Source organism: Betta splendens, chromosome 13, assembly GCF_900634795.4.
Source record: "Betta splendens chromosome 13, fBetSpl5.4, whole genome shotgun sequence".
Lineage (NCBI taxonomy): Eukaryota > Metazoa > Chordata > Actinopteri > Anabantiformes > Osphronemidae > Betta > Betta splendens.
Genome location: NC_040893.2, coordinates 7,616,706 through 7,634,130, shown reverse-complemented (window position 1 = coordinate 7,634,130; position 17,425 = coordinate 7,616,706). Strand labels below are relative to the sequence as shown.

Below are 17,425 nucleotides of genomic sequence, written 5' to 3'. Positions count from 1 at the left end.
CTTGGGATAAGGTCGGGGGGGGCTAGATGCGGGAAGACTGGGAGGCAAAATGTTAATGAAACGCTCAAACACTAGGCCCACGTTTTGTGATTGTGATGTCAAACAATGTGACGGGGCGGGCGTGCTGCTGTGTAAGGGCTCCAGCTATAGCCGATGTGTGAAAAGGCGTGAGCAAAAAGGGAAGAGTTGGGGATAACAAGCTATTAGTCAGCGCTACAACAACGTCAGAGACGAGGATCCACGGAGGACGATGTGTCCCATCCGGGCTGCCGTTACCGGTGCTGCGCTGCTAAGCCGGGATGACTAACTCCGTCGATGTAAGTTGTTCACGATGGTGATTTTTTTTTTGCGGTGAATGGCTGATAACGCAGACGAACAGCCTACAATGACGAAGAAGAACCCAGAATAAACGATAACACTCGGATCTGATGGGAAAAACCGTCACAGAGATACCTACTGACTAGTGGACTATGTGTATTTGTAGCTATGTGTCCTGATAAATATACAGAAATATCGCACAGAGACGAAATAATGTTGTTCAAAACATCGCAAATAGCCCGTGTTACCAAATTAAAATCAGATATGTGCGCTAAAACAGTGTCAGCGACCATGTGGGTTTGCTGCATATGTGTAGCGTTCCGTCACCTTGGTTACGCCGTCGCCTCTGACGCAAGGACGTATAAATTTGGTCTTTTTTGTTATGCAGCCTAGCAACCGGTTTCCGTGGTAACCGCCCGTGAGTGACAGACAGCAGAAGCAGACAATATGGCTTCCGGATTCTTCCCGAGCAGGAAACGGCAGCAAAAGCGACTGCGTGAGAGCGCCCGATGTTGTTGTTTCAGCTCGGTTTGGACGCTCGGCGGCTGTTTGCTTTGCGCGTGGTAACGTCAGGCTGGCGAAGGGGAACTTAAACGGACCGTTTGAGCGTTTAGTAAACTCGCGGCCTTTTCTTCCGCTGTTCGACTTGTAGCATGCAGCGTCCGCAGAACGGCGAAGGCTGTGAAGCGTTTGACTGGAAAAGTGTAGGTAATGAGTGGAACCCAGACGAGCGGACAACTGCTTGTGTTTCAGACCGTTTTCCGTTACACAATGCGAGTCAAGGAGCCCTTCGTTGACTCACAAGTGACTAAAGAAGCGGATGCTTTGTGGAAAAGTAGGACAGTAGTCTAGAACTGTCGTTAGTTAAAGGGTTACTTAATCGTATTGCTGCATAGGATTATATTTAGTTCATACGTAAGTTTTCAAGCCATCCATCATACAAAGTTCCAAACCCAAAAACTAGTTTATATTTAAAGTATAAGTACATACAGTATATTTACCACTAAGAATATTTTATCTCTAAAGTATCTTAATAGTAAAATAAACACCTCTTGCAATTAGGTGCAATATAACTTAAATAACAATAAATATCTGACCAATTCTTCCAGATATTTTGGTTGCAACTTTCCCATGATTGTCTAATTGATTAACTTAATCTTGTGCAGCTTTTTCATCTAAAATTAAAGTTGTGAGTATCTCAGAGTTCAGGTAACAATGAGTGCCCCAGCTTGTTGGGTTTGTTATGTCTCGTCACTGGCGATGTTTATCTAAGTCATTGTACTTGTCATGGCTGCATTTAGACTGTGGAGCACATTATGGTGCGAGTGACGCTGCAAAACAATTTTGTTCCTCGAAGGTTGTTTGTTTGCGACACGGCGGTGGTCTAGACTCCAGCCGAGCGGAGTAAAAACAGAGGCGCTGTTGCCCGATGCCCCTCGTGTGCTTTGTTTTGCTTGCCCCTGTCTCTTAGCGTATTTTCGGGAAGCCTCTATCTCGCACAGTGCTCACGAGGCCAGCCCCTGTTTCCCTTTGGAAGGCGGGCCGTGTTTGCCTGGTCTTCCTGCCCAAAATATTTGTTACCAGGCAACGGGTAAGCCTGTCCCACTTCAGAGCGGCTGTTTACACCCCTTCTGGCTCCACATCCCAACAACATTGCATAACTCTCGCAGGCTTTCCCCACCACGCCGAAAGACATTTGAACGGTCTGGTCTCTGCAGCCGACCGCAACTCAACAGCTCACATGGTTTGCGTCTGCTGCTTTCACTCTGAGCCGTTCTCGTCCACCGAGCCATTCAGAGCAACTAAACTGAAACTGAGGCTAAGATTATGTACAAAGCTACGCTTGGTGTAACTCTCAGACCAGCCTGAACATTCTGGAAAGTTCCTGCTATTTGATAAGTTAGGTGATGGTTTCGGCCCTGAAATGCCTGTGCAAGCATGGCTTCCATCTCCTATTTTAATGAAAGCATAAAATAAACAGGCTGGATCATAAACGTGACCTTGAAATGTCCTTTCCACATTTCTGTACTGCACCTACTTCATATTGTTTTGTCTAGATGAACAGTCTGTATCACACATTGACTCAGTGGCAGAATTCCCCAGCCCTTTAAGTACTGGTTCAACCATTTACTCTCATTACGTTGTCTTTCTGGGTTCACTGTAGCTCCTTTTCGCCCTGTTTATGTTAATGCCCTTGTGTTTATATGGCGTAATCCTTATGGCTCTCCAGTCAAATAACAAGCCTGTGTGTTTACAGGAACCCACACAGTGCACACGCACGGCAATCATTTGCAGCGCACAACGTAAAACATTGGACAGTGCGTGCGTCATCGCTTCAGTTTTAGGCTCTTTGGAGACAACGTCTTTCACCAGGCATCAGGCCTGTCAGGTCGATTTCCCTCAGTGTTAAACAGGTGAGCGAGGTTATGGTTGACTGTGGCCCCGCTGACCTGCTGCAAAAAGCCACTTGACAGTACTTGATGATGAAGCACAAATTGACAGAAGGCTTGACAGCTTCGTGTGAGAGACTGGCTGTTGTGTATGGTGGAGGATCCAATTGATATAGTCATTCTTTTTGCATCACCTCTCATTGTTCACTGTTTTTTGTGTCATACTAAACCCACTGATGTTGAACCACAAGTAGGATAATGTCATTTTAGCGTTCCTGCTAAAACTTGTTGAGCGAGACAATCCAATAACTCCAAATAAGCCTCTGTGAGTACGTACTCGTCAGAACAACTGACATTGTATTGTTTGGTTTTGTTTTTTTGCTAAATGCACCGGTATCAACGTCAGCATTGAGGTGCAGAAAACACAGTAGATGCTTCTATTGTATCACGCACTGCATGGGAGTCAGATGCCTAAAGTTAAATGCAATCAGTGGGTTTCTGTATTCCACAGCTCTCTGTGACTCAGACACAAGCAGCGTGTCAATCCTAGCCTACTTTCAGCCGGCGCGCTGCCAGTCAGGGAGGCAAAGTGCCAGAAAGAGGGAGGGACAAGAGCCCGAGGGTGAGAGAGAACAAGGATGAGATCAGAGGTGGAAAGCGACTAAGTATATTTAGTTAAATGCTGCAGTTTTATACGACGTTGAAGTACTGGACTAAGATTAGGATTATGTATTAATACTGGCACTTAAAGGAGTTTGTAGTGTGACTAAACGGCGACTGTATAATGCCCTGAACCAGCTTGCATAAGATTAGGACCCTGAAACTGAAGCAGTATGTTTAATTTAGTTTTGATTTCATCAAAAGTCAGGCGAAACGAGGCTGGAAACACCACAAGTCCAGCACTGAATGTTTATCTTCAGCCTCTAAGAGAAGAGAGCTATGGTCAGCACAGTTCAGTGCAGTGTGTGTTCAACACACCTGAAGCTGCCAAACACCGTACATATTCAGTATCCATGTAAAACATATTAAGAACCTGTATAATACAAAAAAACTACATTTATTGATTTATGTAATATATGTTGGATTAATATTTTTAACATTGTGTAGTTTTGCTGGCAGTTATTGCTTGTTTAGCTGTTTTGGTGGTTTCTGTCCAGGAGTCTTTGTCCCCCCCCAGACCACCCGCTCTCACCTCCTCCTGCTTACATAAGTGCTGCCCTATTTTTTTTTTTTCAGGGACCAGTAAGAGGTAGGAATAAAGGGAGTGAGTGGGTGAGGAAGAGGGACAGATCGAATCGAGGGTGGAATCGAATGAAGCGGAGAGAAGGTATGGGGGTTGAAGTGAGGACTGTGTGTGCGCTGCACACGTCAGGGAGACGCGCGCGCGCCTGCCTGCGCTCCTGTCATCCCCCTCACCTCACCGGTGGCCTCCGCTGCCCACACGCTGCTCCTTCCCTCCTCACGCCCCGCTCCTCACTGTTCTCCTCGGCCCCCTCCCCTCCCCTCCCCTCCACCCGTGCCCCGTATTACTCACAGCAGCACGTCTGCCTGTCAAAAGTTGGATCTGTTGTTACATACACTACATGTCAGACAGAAATATAAGACCGCGGTTACCTGACAGCTCTCGGTATCGGAAAGTTTTACATGCTGAATATATTAATACAGCATGTGTTTGCATGTGTGCTCCACGCACACACAGTATAACGAACAGACTCTCACTCTGACACATCGAAAACATCTGGACTTGCCAACTAACTTTCTGGTTATAAGCAGGTTATAATGGGGTCAAAACCGCATTTGCGCACAATTCATATACAAACAATTAATCTACCGCAGAACACGAGGGATGCGACGGAATCCGAGTCACGAGGAGCATTTCAAACGTGTTCACGGAGCAAAGACTGACGGCATCAGCCTTGTTGCGGTTAGCGCATTCCTGTCCTCTGCGCACGTTTGGTTGCTGGAGCGCCGCTTATCGCACAGCTGCGTTTTGCGTGTCATTGCGGTTTTGCCGGTGGAGTTGCCGGTACGCCTCAACGACTGAACCGGTTTGGGTGCTGTGGGTTCGTTACACGACACCGGCACCTACTGTACAGAGCGACGTTCTCGTGTTCACGGCATCGTTTTTTTGTGTTTGTCTAAAGTTTAATAGCTGTAATAAGATGCCGCAATTCAAGCTTGTAATACTTTGATTTTAATATCAAGCATCTACTAAATGATATATCCTCGTTTGAAGTGCTTCTATTGCGGACAGTGTATTTTTCTACAGCGCAGTCACTGACTATATAAACCGGGTCACTAGCGTCTGTAACACTTTCCCCGTTAGATAATGAATAAAAGCAGCAGAACGAGGACGGAGCGGAGTGCAGGGGAGAGGTGCTGTGGCGCGGATGCAAATGTTGCTCTTTGCATCTCATACCAGCCGTCATCAGTGTTCACGCCTTGTAAATAAATGCGCACAATAAATACACATTACATCCCATGCCAGCACACACACACATCTTTAAATACCCCGGCTCTGACGACTGAGATAGTACTGCTCATCAAATTTATGCGTGAGTGAGCCCAGGCTAAATATGCAGCCAGGGAAGCAACTTACGCAATCCTCCCTGGCCTCCCTCCTGTCTGTACAATGGCTTAAGATCTCACTTCTCCAACCTTCCCGTCCCTCCCCAGGTCCCACCCCCACAGTGTACACTACAACTCCGGCACTATTCCTGTACCAGCCACATCGCTCTGGCACGGAAATACCAGCACCTCCAAGAACAGACGCCAAGCCTGTCAGAGCATCATCACAACCCACAGGACAGCTGGGAGGAGGAGGAGGGAGGACAACGCAAACAGAACAGAAGCAAAAGCATGAGGAGCGATGAGCACAGCTGCCGCGGAGAGAAAAGAACCAACAGCGAGACAAAAGAGGAAATGAAGACTGCGTCTCTGAAGGAGGGATCGCCGTTTACACTCATGCGCCGGTAGATCGGCCTCAAAGCAACCGCTTCTCACGCGTCTGAGGAAGCGTGTGCTGGAATAACACAATGTTTAAGGGCCACAAGCTGACGACAATGGAGGAAAGGAAAAGCTGTCAAATTTGCACTTGCTTCTTTATTTGGATACTTACGTCAAAGTACTGTATGCTGAAGTACTGTGTTGGCAAAGTGGGCAGCCGCCCAGGTGGGACTGGCTCTCCATGAGTTGGCTCAATGCATTGTTTTACATCAAGGTGATGGTCAGCAGACACGGCTATCTCAGGTTGCCTACAAGTCTCCACAGCTAATGTGATGATTAATGTGCCCCCCTCAGAGCTTACAACGTAAGACAGGTCACAGTGTGTACAAAACACTGTGATATCTAGAAATTTAATATCACAAACCAACAAGAAAATCTTCAAAACCCAGTAATGCAAATAGTAAATCTTGCGTATGTAAATCATAAGATGTATTAACTAATACATTGCAGCCTTGTGTAAAGCACAGTGCGGGGTCACCATAGAGGAAACCTCATCTATTGCCCAGGGGACACAGAGGGAACAGACCTCTCAGGGGCACAAATATATCATACAGTGGTTCACAGTCAGAAAAAAACCCTCATAAGGTAAATTAGCGAACGTCTGTCATGTTAAAGTCACATGTTAATGCTGGTGGAGAGCCGAGATAAAGAGTAAGATTTAGATAAATGCAAATCAAATAATAAAACAGGTAGATGTGAAGGAGAGGTCAAATACTGATAGAAATCTAAGCATCACTCTCTATGGGTCCTTTCTGTCTCACTCATCTCCTTCCTTTTGCTTTCTCTCCTCTCTTTATCACAATGTAGATGGACGGTTGCCGAGGGCAACCTGTGTGTACTCACCTAATGATGAACAGGAAGTGGTGTGTGTGCAAAGATGCTATTAATAGCAGCATGTGTAGAAAGGACATTTGCTCACTCAGTGATGTGTGTGTGCGCATAAGAGCACCTGTGTGTGTGTGTGTGTGTGTGTGTGTGTGTGTGTGTGTGTGTGTGTGTGTGTGTGTGTGTGTGTGAGCGAGCAGCCAGCATGTAACAGGGAGGAGGAGGATGCAGATTGTGAGACTCAGACAGTTACTAGAGAGAAGAGGGGGGGGGGGGGGAGTGAGGGATGAACGGAGGGAGTGAGGGAACGTAGTAGAGGAGGGGGCGAGTGTGTGTTGACGCTGTACGTGGCGTCAGTGCGATAAGAATAGAGATGGTGCGTGTAGCGCTGCTGAGACATCACCCTCACACCCTCAGTGGGGCAGGCAGGACTCACTCTGAGTGTGTGTGTGTCTGTCAACGAGTGCATGGCTGATATTGCCGAGGGTATTCTCATGTGTGTGTGGATGAGTAAACTGGTGGGGTTGCAGTGATTTTTTTCCCTTCACTTGTGTAATTGCAGTTATGTGTACAAGTTTCACCTGGAAACGCTCCTTCCTTTTTCATCTCAACCTATTTTAAGGCATTGCGCACGACGCTGGAGCAACTTTAGAAGGTAAAAGAATAGTTTGGGGAAAACAAGTTAATACTGTGATTTATGTTCAGTTTTTACAGCAATGTTATTTTTATTAAAGCAATGCTTTGAACAGACAGAAATAATGAATAAGACGACTATTAAGCTCTATTTGTTAATATAAAATCTACTGCATTACTCTTCTGAGAAATGTAATAGTATTACATAATATTTAAATGAGGGTTCTGCATCCTCTGCACAGACACATTGTGAAACAATGGGCCCCTGGTCATAGACATGGAAGTGGTCCCTCATTTCTCTTAAATCCAAGACAAACAGCCTCAATTAGACACAAACAGCCGCAAACAATGCAGCTGTTTAATCACTTTGTATCTGGGTGTCGTCTTTTGTGTGTCTCCTCTTGTTCCCGTGTCTCTCTTTAGCTCCTCTTCTCTGTCTCTGTGTAATCTATTGGGCCTCTGGTTGGTAAATGTGTCTGAAGTCATCATAACTAGCCAAGAATACACATTAGCATTCTATACAAAAAGAGGCCTGAGCCAGAAGTATGATAATAATATATGAAGCGAAAATAAAGCTGAGCAGAGAATATAGCAAGCAAAGAATACAGAATAGTTCTGATGTACTGTTAATTACATCAGTTAACAATGTCCTATGGCTTAGCTGGGTCCAATGTCTTCACAGCACCAGAAACTGAAGCAGCCACTATGAAGAAAGAACAGATGGACAGACAAGAAACAGGAGAGAGAAAGTGTATTCACATACAGAACACACATTATGAACACAGCATGAACACATTACTGAGCATGAACACATTACTGGTCAGATACTTACAGCATTGATCCCGCGACCTTTCACCTCTTGAATGGTCTCTGATTCAAACAAAGCTGAGGAGGAGCAAGAAGAGTCCGTTCAGTGTTTTCACAAAGAGTCTGCGCTCAATAACTTGTGCATCAAGTTTAGTTTTCATCTTTACAACCCCGTCAGCAGTGAAGGACGTCTCCACAGGACGACAAACGAAGTTACGAGAAAAAGCAGCGGGGCGCCATCATGACTCAACGACAGAACCGGCAGAAACTGCAGAGGTCGATCACGCCTTTAACAGCGCGAGTTGTGATATTAACTTGTGTAAAATCTTATGTAAAGAGTTAGCAGATTTGAGTAACTAGTTTATAAATTAGAGCTGCTGAGATGTTAACGTGTACGTTGGTTCAGATATCCAGACAAGTCTAAAAAATATTTGAAAAATATATATTATACAAAATATGACTTTTACGTCACAAATCTAAATTCAAGCTAATGTCATTTTTGTTTTGAAACAGCTGTTAATTGTATTGGTTGGATTAGTATCTCATAGTCATATCTATAATCTATGTTATCTATATCTATAAGATACATATTCATATGTTTCTTAATTTGTAGAGTAACTAGAAGAGTTGGATTGTTTGTCTTTGTGTGTTACCAAAAAGTTTGCGCAGCCTGGTGAAACACGACACGAAGCTGTGAAAGGGCATTTGAAGCTCTCCAGATGCAAAGCGCTCGCACAGCAGCCGAACGACCTTGCTATCGCACTGCATTCCTGCAAAACAGATGAGTGAACAAAGGCATGAGGCGAGACGGCCACCGCTACTGTGCGTGTGTGTGCGTGTGTGTGTGTGTGTGTGCGTGTGTGTGTGTGTGTGTGTGTGTGTGTGTGTGTGTGTGTGTGTGTGTGTGTGTGTGTGTGTGTGTGTGTGTGTGTGTACAGACTTACCAAGAGCCTCCAGTGCTGCGCTGAGTTCGAAGGGACTCATGGTTCCAGAAGAGTCCTCGTCAAACTTTACAAAGATGGTCTGAAAGAGAAAGCGGCATCAGAATAAATGGCATGACTTGAATTACTTCTCCATCCTTATTCACACATCCTTGTGGTGCTATAAAAGTGTGGCCCCACCATTGACAGAGGCAGATGTCTAACCTTTGCTATAATCCGAACCAAACCTCAATTCCAACATCAGCCCTAAAATCACATCTTGACCCTCAAAAAAGGCCTTTAAAGTTGTCGGGCCAAAGGGCCCCACAAGTGGCCATAGGGCCCCACTTTGATAGAAAAAATGACATTGGGCCCCACTTTGATGTAACCGCAAGGACACACACACACACACACACACACACACACACACACACACACACACACACACACACACACACACACACACACACAGAGCCGTACCTGCAGATGGCGCAGGCTGGACAGCAGGGTTTCCGTTTGTTCACGGCTCAGTCTGGAGTTTGCCTGCCAGCTGAATTAAGGGCATCTCAACAGGACAGGAGAGAGAGAGATGGAAGCTAAGAAGAAGAGGAGTGGAGCCGGGCGGCATCATGACTCAGTGAGACGACCTACATGTTCAACACCAACTGACTCAGGTCAAAAGGATACGTCCTGTCCAAAGATGACCTCCCTGCATGTCTCCAGAGGTAGATGGTAGTCTTTGTCCAGAACTGTGAGCACCGAGGAAAAAATTTAGATTAATGTAGATTAATGTAGTAAAGTAAATGATGGTTGCAACTGGACTGGACAGAGTCATCGCTTTTACTACTTGGCCAGTCTCTTTATCTGATTGCAGCAGTGAGCCTCAGTCTAGACCGCTGCCCTCTGTCACTGTTCAACATGTCACTCTCTGCTCCCACCTAGTGCCGGTGACTGGTATTGCAGAGCCAAATATCACAGCCGAACATCAGACAAGGTGAATAAATAAAGAAAAACGAAAAGCGGTTCAACCTGAGTTTAACAGCTCCATGAGCTCCTTGGCATCCAGTTTGTCATCCTATGAAAGTCAACAAGTCAGCCTGATTGGTTTGAACCTTTATTACCTTACAGTAACGTAAATCAGAGAGGCTGAAGAGCACTTACTGAACCAGCCACCTCATCGAACCTCTCCTGAACCTTGATTTGATCCTGTGACGAGGGAGGAGCCGCCATAACCTGTTCAGCACAAACACGGTAAACCAGCGCGTTGCGTTAGTTTCATACCGGCCCACCGTTGTTGAGTCTGAAGCGCTGAGGGCGCGTGAACTCACTGGACGGTAGCCGGAGGTGCAGCTGAAGTCATGAGCCCTGAAACACAGAGCGCACAGCAGCTGCTGGTCAACGCAGCATTCAGAGGGGACTGACACTTAGTGTTTCGTAGAGTTTGTCAGCAGGGTGTGCTTGTGTTTTCTGGCCTTACCCGAGAGTGTTTCCAATCTTGGAGAAGGTGCGAATGAAGAAGTCGCCGGGCTGGTTGGGTCGATAGGTGGACGTCACGATGATGTAGTTACCTGGGTCCAGACGCAGCTTCCTCAACACTCCCCTGCGGCCGAAGGTTTCATAGCAGAGCCCATGTCATTGTCTTTGTGCCGCGACATTGTTTCGCATATTTTACTCACAGTTGAAGGAGTTTTACAATAAATGTGTGATTCATAGCTCAGCCTGGAATCTAGCAGCAAGTTCCGAATTGGTCAGAATGAAAAATAAATCTGAGGTTTCAGCCTGGAGATAAAAGCTGTCATTATTTCTGGTTACACAGTTCCAGTGCCCTTCGGTCGCCAGAGCAACCGCGAGGAAGCACTGAGCTCGAGTATTGTGCTTTTACAAGCGCATTACGAGCTGCGAACGGCCGTTACCGTACCTCTGAGCCTTATATTTCCCAGAGCGTCCCACGGGGCGGTTCTTCAAGAAGAAGCTGCGATCCAGACACACACCCTGGAGCTGGACCAGTCAGAAACCCACCGAGAGTTTGTTTCCCTTCACACAAACGGCTGCAACCATGCTCAGCACAGGAGGACACGGCTGATTCCACTCAGTACTCACCTCAGCAGGAACCTGAAAGACAACCGAACGCACGTCTGACTTCGCGTATACACAGATCCTGAGCATTGGCTACGGGCGGGTCCTCACTCTGTACACATGGAAGGCTACGTAGAGGAAGTTGAGCTTGTCCCTCTGCCGCCGGTTCCTCTGCAGCAGCTCCACCAGCACCGTGCAGTGCTTGGCCCTGTGCTTGGGCTTCTCCGCCTCCTTCGCGGCGTCGGGGGTCACCTCCACGTCGTCGTCGTCGTCGTTCTCGTCGTTCTCGTCGTCGCCCTCGTCCTCCTCCGTCTGGTCCTGCTCTCTGAGGCTCAGCTTGAACTGCGGGTTCTTCCAGAACGTTTCTGAACGTGTGGACAGACAGGGGACGGGTGCAAAGGCTTGAATGCTGCGCGGGCCCGGGATGGGAGCCTGCGTTGCTATGGAGACGTACGGTTGTTCTTGCGGCTGCCGCCGGCGGAGCAGCCCGGTACCCATGATCCTTTGTGCTCGCTGATGGTCCAGGCTGACTCGGGGACCGGCGTGCTGTCGTCGTCGTCGCCAGGATTGACGCTGCAGAGCTCCACAACAGTGTAAAGTTTGCTGAAGTCTTCAACGCCGATCCTAAGAAGAGAAATCGTCCATTTAGTTGTTTCACAATTCACTGCCCATAATAAAACCTTCTCCTGTAAATTTAAGTCAAAGAGGTGAAACCAGCCAATTTCTCCCTCAAACATAAACACAATATATGAGGAGAAGGCGTCACACACCAGAAGTCTCCGTCTTCTGTCTTTTGCAGGTGTATCCGCTCCTTCTCCGCTTTGTCCACGTCGTCCCACTCTTTACACCTGTGATCACACAGAGGCAGAGTCCACATGGGTCTGTGAGCCCAGCGAACCGCTGCCGCGACAGGAATCGCCCTCACTTGTCGCTCCAGGGCCCACAGTATTCCACGAAACCCCAGGGGTTCCTCAGCTTCAGCAGCAGAACCTCGTCCGAGCCCCGAGTCACCTGAAGCGTGAGGTGAGCGACGCCGTGAAGTTAGTTTATTTTAATCAGATTAGAGCTAATTGTGTTTTGTACCAATACCAAGATTTAATCAGATGATTAAATAAAATAATATAATACGATACTGTAACAAGGCAGTGAGGGATAATACCAGCTAAGAGACAGATTAAATGGGGCGATGATAAATTAAATCTGATTAGAGTGGGATTAAATAAAACCCTATAACACAAATAAGATGATGTGATTTAATGGCATTAAATCCTTATAGAAAGCTGCTCCCTGTGTGATAATAACTCAGGAATAGCAGCGCATGGGTAAATAAAGTCCTCCTCCACAGCCTCGGCGCTGTTCCTGGCGTACTGGCCTTGTCGGTGGCGGTGATGGCGTACGCGTGGCCCTTCACCAGCCCCTCCGCTGTCACTTTGCCGATGTCACGGGTGTCGGCCGCCTGTGAAGGCAGAGAGCAGCTCTGAGCAGACGGCGCGCGGGACGCGGCGGCGCCGTTCGGCTCCGGGGCCGACGCGTACCTGGATGAAGCAGCTGAGCAGGCGGCCCCTGGAAAGGGCCCCCGTCAGCGACTTCCACAGCACTCGAGGCGTGCGAGACGAGACGAGCAGCGAGTTGGCGATGCCGCCCGTGAAGTCCTCCATCCCCTCCGAGATGTTGCCGCCCTTCAGGCTCCCGTAGGATCCGATTAACCTGCAGGTACACACACACACACACACACACACACACACACACACACACACACACACACACACACACACACACACACACACACACACACAGGAGCCGTGGGTGATGTCAGACATTAAATCCCAGAAACATATGCTGCTAGTAGCGACTGACTTGGCGTAGGCCTTCTCCACCAGGGCGCTCCAATACTCGTTGCGGGTGTGAGAGTAGCTGAAGAGCAGACGGCCCTCGCGTACTGGCAGCCTGTCATCCACAACCACCTCCACCCACTCACCATACTGCCAGAACTGCGCAGGGAGAGAGAGACGGGGACGGGAGAGGTGGCTCTAATGACTCAGGAGGAGAAATAATGAGGAGCGAGGCTCAGTGTAAGGACTCCGCATGCAGCATGTCCCCAGTATTCCCATTAGCTGAGGAACAGCTGATACTGGGCCTTTGAGGGCAGCGTCTTCATGTTAGTGGGGCCAGCGTTTCCCCTCCGCTCATGGAGCAACATTACCATTCATTTATCATATTCATCCACACTCTCTTCTAGTTGAACTAGTTGACCGAGGTCCTGGTCTCTGGCTGATGACCTGAGCTGAGCTGAGGTTTAGTAGTGGAGAGCGCTGGGCGCTTGATGATAATTTGCTTTTCTTGCTTCTGATTAATTGTGTGAATCCAGTGAGCATAAATAGAAAGAAAACAATATGTGGCAAATCAGTTAATTCCCTGAGTGCACAAAAGATGTCAAATACTCATGTTTCTGTTTGCTCACTGATAATTTGCTTGTTTGTACACATTCTTAAGTCTGTTAACAGACACTTTTTCCTGCTCTGCTTTATTTGGATCATGGTTGCGTCTTTTAAGTTTTTAACCCTCGACTGACTTATGCTTCTCTATATTTCCCTGTGTTTCTTTTCTCTCTTCACATCTCAACACTGTCTGAGAGCTTTGAATGGCTCCCTTCACTAAACCACAGTGTCATACATACATAACCAACAACTTGTGACTCATAAAATCGAACCAAAGCAAAATGTAATGTTTAAATGAAGGCGGTTCCTTTGTGCGACCACCTCCTGAGGCCGTTGCTGGTCACGAGGGGTGTGTGCTGTACAGTGCGTACAAAACAATGGCCGAGAGCAGGCCTGCACTGGTGTGTGCAGCCGCCCAAGTGTGTGTGTGTGTGTGTGTGTGTGTGTGTGTGTGTGTGTGTGTGTGTGTGTGTGCATCCCAGGGGTAGTCACTACCTGCATGTCTGGACTATCATCACCTTGTCAGGGTAAAATGAGCCTCCAGTTCCTCCTTGCTGCTTGTTAGGTCATGTTGGGGTGTGAGAGGACAGAACACAGCTCTGAGGCAAACATAGAGTCTTCAGCCGGGATGATTCGTTCCTACGTTCTATGAGTTTGTGCGCTATGCATGTGAGCATGTCGTGGCCTGCGACTGATAAACATTTTAGACTGGAATCTATTTGATCCACCTGCCATTGATGCATATCAGGGCCTTAACAATTAAATGGAAGGAGTGCAAGAATGGAGCAAAGTCTGTATGTATGTTATGGAACATAGCTCTTCATTCAAATATACGAGACGCACCGGGAGACGTAATTTTTAAATTAAAATCTAATTTGATGCAGGGCCCATCTTTAAACAGGAGCTCAAAATAAACGGTAAAGCCAGGATTTGGAGCCGCGTTGTCTCTCAAATCCGTGTTGGTCTGAAGATTCAGATTGGAAATGTAAATAAATCTGGCACGTGGACAGAACAGAAGACTCTGGGTGCTTATCTCTGCGCAGCTCGCGCCTTATCTCTGCTCCAACAACTGGTAACTCAGGGCTAAACGAGCTGCTGCTGCCTCCACCGAGCGTCAGCGCTCGCGGGTAAAGTACAGTACGCGTCAGGGTCGAACCAGGAGGACAAGGCATGGGTTGAGAATATATACTCACGGTGAAACGGAAGATCCCGGCGTACGACTCAGTCAGGCTCTGGTCGGACGGCACCACCTTCACGAAGAGCGTGGGGTGCATGGTCAGACAGGACAGGGCGGCCAGCAGCCAGCAGTTCCCTGGTAAACGCACAGGTGTGGGTGAAGTAGCCACACACACACACACACACACACACACACACACTTAGCAAGCTACATTCCTCAAACATCTGTTCCGTGTTGAACATCTGGAGAGGCTGTGGTGACTGATGACATCTATGTGAAACCTTAAGGGGGGGCGGAGGATGAGGAGGCATTGACGTGTAGCATCATCGTCTTTGCACACAACCATTAATCGAAGGAAGAAATAAAGGGGGGAGTGTTTACCACAAATAGGAAACAGACGGACCAACAGGGGTTTTGGAGGTATCAGAGGGCTTTCCCCCCCTCGCTGAGTGTTTGAAGTCAGGTTCAAGCGACTTTGGGGAAATAACAGTATGAAGTCACTGCATTTTTGCCTAACTTTTCCAGGCAGTTGTGCAATGCCCGTTAAGGACGTTCTCCCACGGCCCCTGACGCTTGCGGAGCGGACGGAGCACACTCACCCAGCTGGCCCTGACAGATGTCCGTGGTGCCGGTCGTGCCCTCCACGAACACAGCGTTCTTGGTGATTTCCTTCACACAAAACAATCACGTGTCATGACGATGAACGCAACCTCACGTTTGCATGTTGTCTTCAATTAACGTCGGCCAGTCGATAAACGTGGATTTTCGTCTAGTCACCTTGTACTGTATAAAAAACAACTTGAAGATTGACTATAAGTAACTAAAAGTGTAATTTGATGCTTTACTCGTCTACTCTTAAATATGTCGCGTCAGTCTTGTTGATTTCTCTGTTATTGGTTTAATTTCGCCGTCTTTGGCGATAAACGGCTCAGACCTGAGCCACACCTTGAACCAGCTATCGGCTCAGCATATGTTCTCAAAGCCCGTCGATAAGCGCTGCTGTGAGGAACCAGAGCCGAGCAGACGCCTCGACGCACTTTACCTTCACAGCAGGCGTCTGTGTGGAGGAGTAAAACAACCTTAGTGCGCCCCCGGACCGTTCGCATGGCTGCAGTCACATTTATTCATTACATTTTCCCTTTTTCGCTATAATAACTTCCCTGCACTATTATAAAATCACTTAAAAACAACGTGACATTCATCGGTCACGGAATGTCACATCCGCGCGTGCACAGCGCGACAGCGGTCACAGCGGTCCCACCTTCGGTCGCAGCCACTTGATGGCCTTTTTGGGGTCCAGGTCCAGTTCGGGCATGCCGATGGACGCCGGCTCGGCGGGGAACACCGGGTCACAGAACAGCGCGCCGGACTTCAGGCATCCCTGCAGCAAAGTCCCGAAGTCCTGGTTTCGATGCTTCACGGGGTTCTCGATGGAGCCCGGAGGTGCCGCTGGGGCGTCCGTCGCCATGGTTCTAATGAAGTCCCAGTTAAACAACGTGAGCTCCGCCGAGGCTTAAGTACGGCGAGCAGCGCGCCACCCACCGCAGCCGAGGCCCCTCGCAGCGCCTCCCCGGCTCTGCCCGGCCCTGAAAGGTATGCGGATCCCCGCGGGCTGCGCGGAGCTGGACTGGCGCTAATGACAAGCTGCCAGCGGCCTCTTTGATCTCCCCAAGTTACTGTCCATCATCGAGAGACAGACGGCCGCCAAGCTTTTATTGGGACAAGAAAGCTAAGCCATGAAAGTTAAAGTCAACGCGCAGCTTCGCGTCTGGTTTGCGGCTCTCCAGACGCCCCACTAGATTCAACATTACAAAGTGGAGGAAGTGAGGAATTGTTTTTCATGTATGCAATTTGCTTATGTCTCTGTTTCCATACAGATGTAAAATATAAAACACCGGATAACAAATCGCCACCATTCTAATTAAAGCTGGGACGGGATGAGCAATGGACTCATTTATCATACATGTCCTCGTGCGCACACGCACAAAACCGGGCCCACTTGAGCCAGACCGGCGACAACCGCCTGTTCTCTCAACCAGCCGCTAGGTGGCGGTCTGCTCCACCTGAACGGGCCGAAAACGAGAGCTCGATGCAGAGATGACGCAGAGGTGAAGCTCACGGCCAAGACAGTGAGGGATTGAGTTTCTCACCTAAAAGACCAGAATGTGTGCTTTAATATAAAATATATATATTTACTTTGTTTTTAGAATGTTAAAATTTCATGATTAATTATATTGTAACAAGTCAATATGATAATAAGCATATGCCATCAATGGACATTGATCTTTATTATGTAGATAATGCAGCTACCTATTTAATTATAAACCCACCAAATATAAACCCATGCTCAGTGGTGAAAAGCATTAAACCTACAGCAGGATTAACTTTTTGCTTCCAGGAACAAAGGTTGTCGTACGTTCTGATTGGTCAACATTTTACACAGAAGCGTCCTCATACAGGAAATGTTCAGATTTAATGAAGATAATCTAGTGCTGCAAGCTTTCCTGCTGCTCAGTTCTGTGTATTTAAAGGTAAACAACTGCTTGGAGCCCTTCAGATTCGTTGGTACAATTCTTTCTTGGTTCTCTGCTGTTTGTGCTTTTTTGAAACCAAATAATGAACTCTGTAATTATAAACAATGTTTATATTAATGTAATTGTTCCCATCGTGATAAATGATGAAAACAGTTTGAAAAATGAGACACCATTGCTTGTGTAGAGGTTTAATGGTAAAGAAAACACAACTGAGGCCTTGAATTGTTTAGGTTGATGGTTGTGTGTCTTCGTATACTTGAGTTATTAAATATTAAAGCGATTAGTTATAATGTATAACTGC

At 47.5% G+C, this 17,425-nt stretch overlaps 1 protein-coding gene and 2 long non-coding RNA genes across 3 annotated transcripts; 2 read left to right on the top strand and 1 right to left on the bottom strand.

Annotated features, from left to right (window-relative positions):
* Positions 1–11: 11 nt before the first annotated feature.
* LOC129605003 (uncharacterized) lies at positions 12–7,544 on the top strand. Its single transcript, XR_008696449.1, has 2 exons — positions 12–317; positions 5,385–7,544. It is a non-coding gene; the product is annotated as an uncharacterized LOC129605003 (long non-coding RNA).
* On the bottom strand, positions 7,234–16,340 carry capn12 (calpain 12). Its single transcript, XM_029172033.3, has 22 exons — positions 15,852–16,340; positions 15,190–15,259; positions 14,607–14,725; positions 12,833–12,966; positions 12,511–12,682; positions 12,348–12,431; positions 11,901–11,986; positions 11,746–11,823; positions 11,430–11,599; positions 11,087–11,340; positions 11,000–11,011; positions 10,818–10,897; positions 10,377–10,499; positions 10,228–10,264; positions 10,061–10,132; positions 9,929–9,974; positions 9,587–9,648; positions 9,380–9,442; positions 8,924–9,002; positions 8,633–8,749; positions 8,005–8,057; positions 7,234–7,875 (listed from the first exon to the last, which is right to left on the bottom strand). The coding sequence occupies exons 1-22, from the start codon at positions 16,056–16,058 to the stop codon at positions 7,849–7,851; spliced, it is 2,145 nt and encodes a 714-aa protein (XP_029027866.1). The 5' UTR covers positions 16,059–16,340; the 3' UTR covers positions 7,234–7,848.
* Positions 16,060–17,421, top strand: LOC121202664 (uncharacterized). Its single transcript, XR_005898479.2, has 2 exons — positions 16,060–16,183; positions 16,468–17,421. It is a non-coding gene; the product is annotated as an uncharacterized LOC121202664 (long non-coding RNA).
* Positions 17,422–17,425: the final 4 nt, after the last annotated feature.

What these genes read in the sequence shown, in the direction of transcription:
- capn12 (XM_029172033.3), bottom strand. Translation starts at nt 16,058, where the DNA reads ATGGCGACGGACGCCCCAGCGGCACCTCCGGGCTCCATCGAGAACCCC. An exon ending in TGCTCAGCTGCTTCATCCAG is followed by an intron (nt 12,432 to 12,510) that starts GTACGCGTCGGC and finishes CTGCCTTCACAG; the next exon opens with GCGGCCGACACCCGTGACAT. An exon ending in CATGGAGCTGTTAAACTCAG is followed by an intron (nt 9,649 to 9,928) that starts GTTGAACCGCTT and finishes CGGTGCTCACAG; the next exon opens with TTCTGGACAAAGACTACCAT.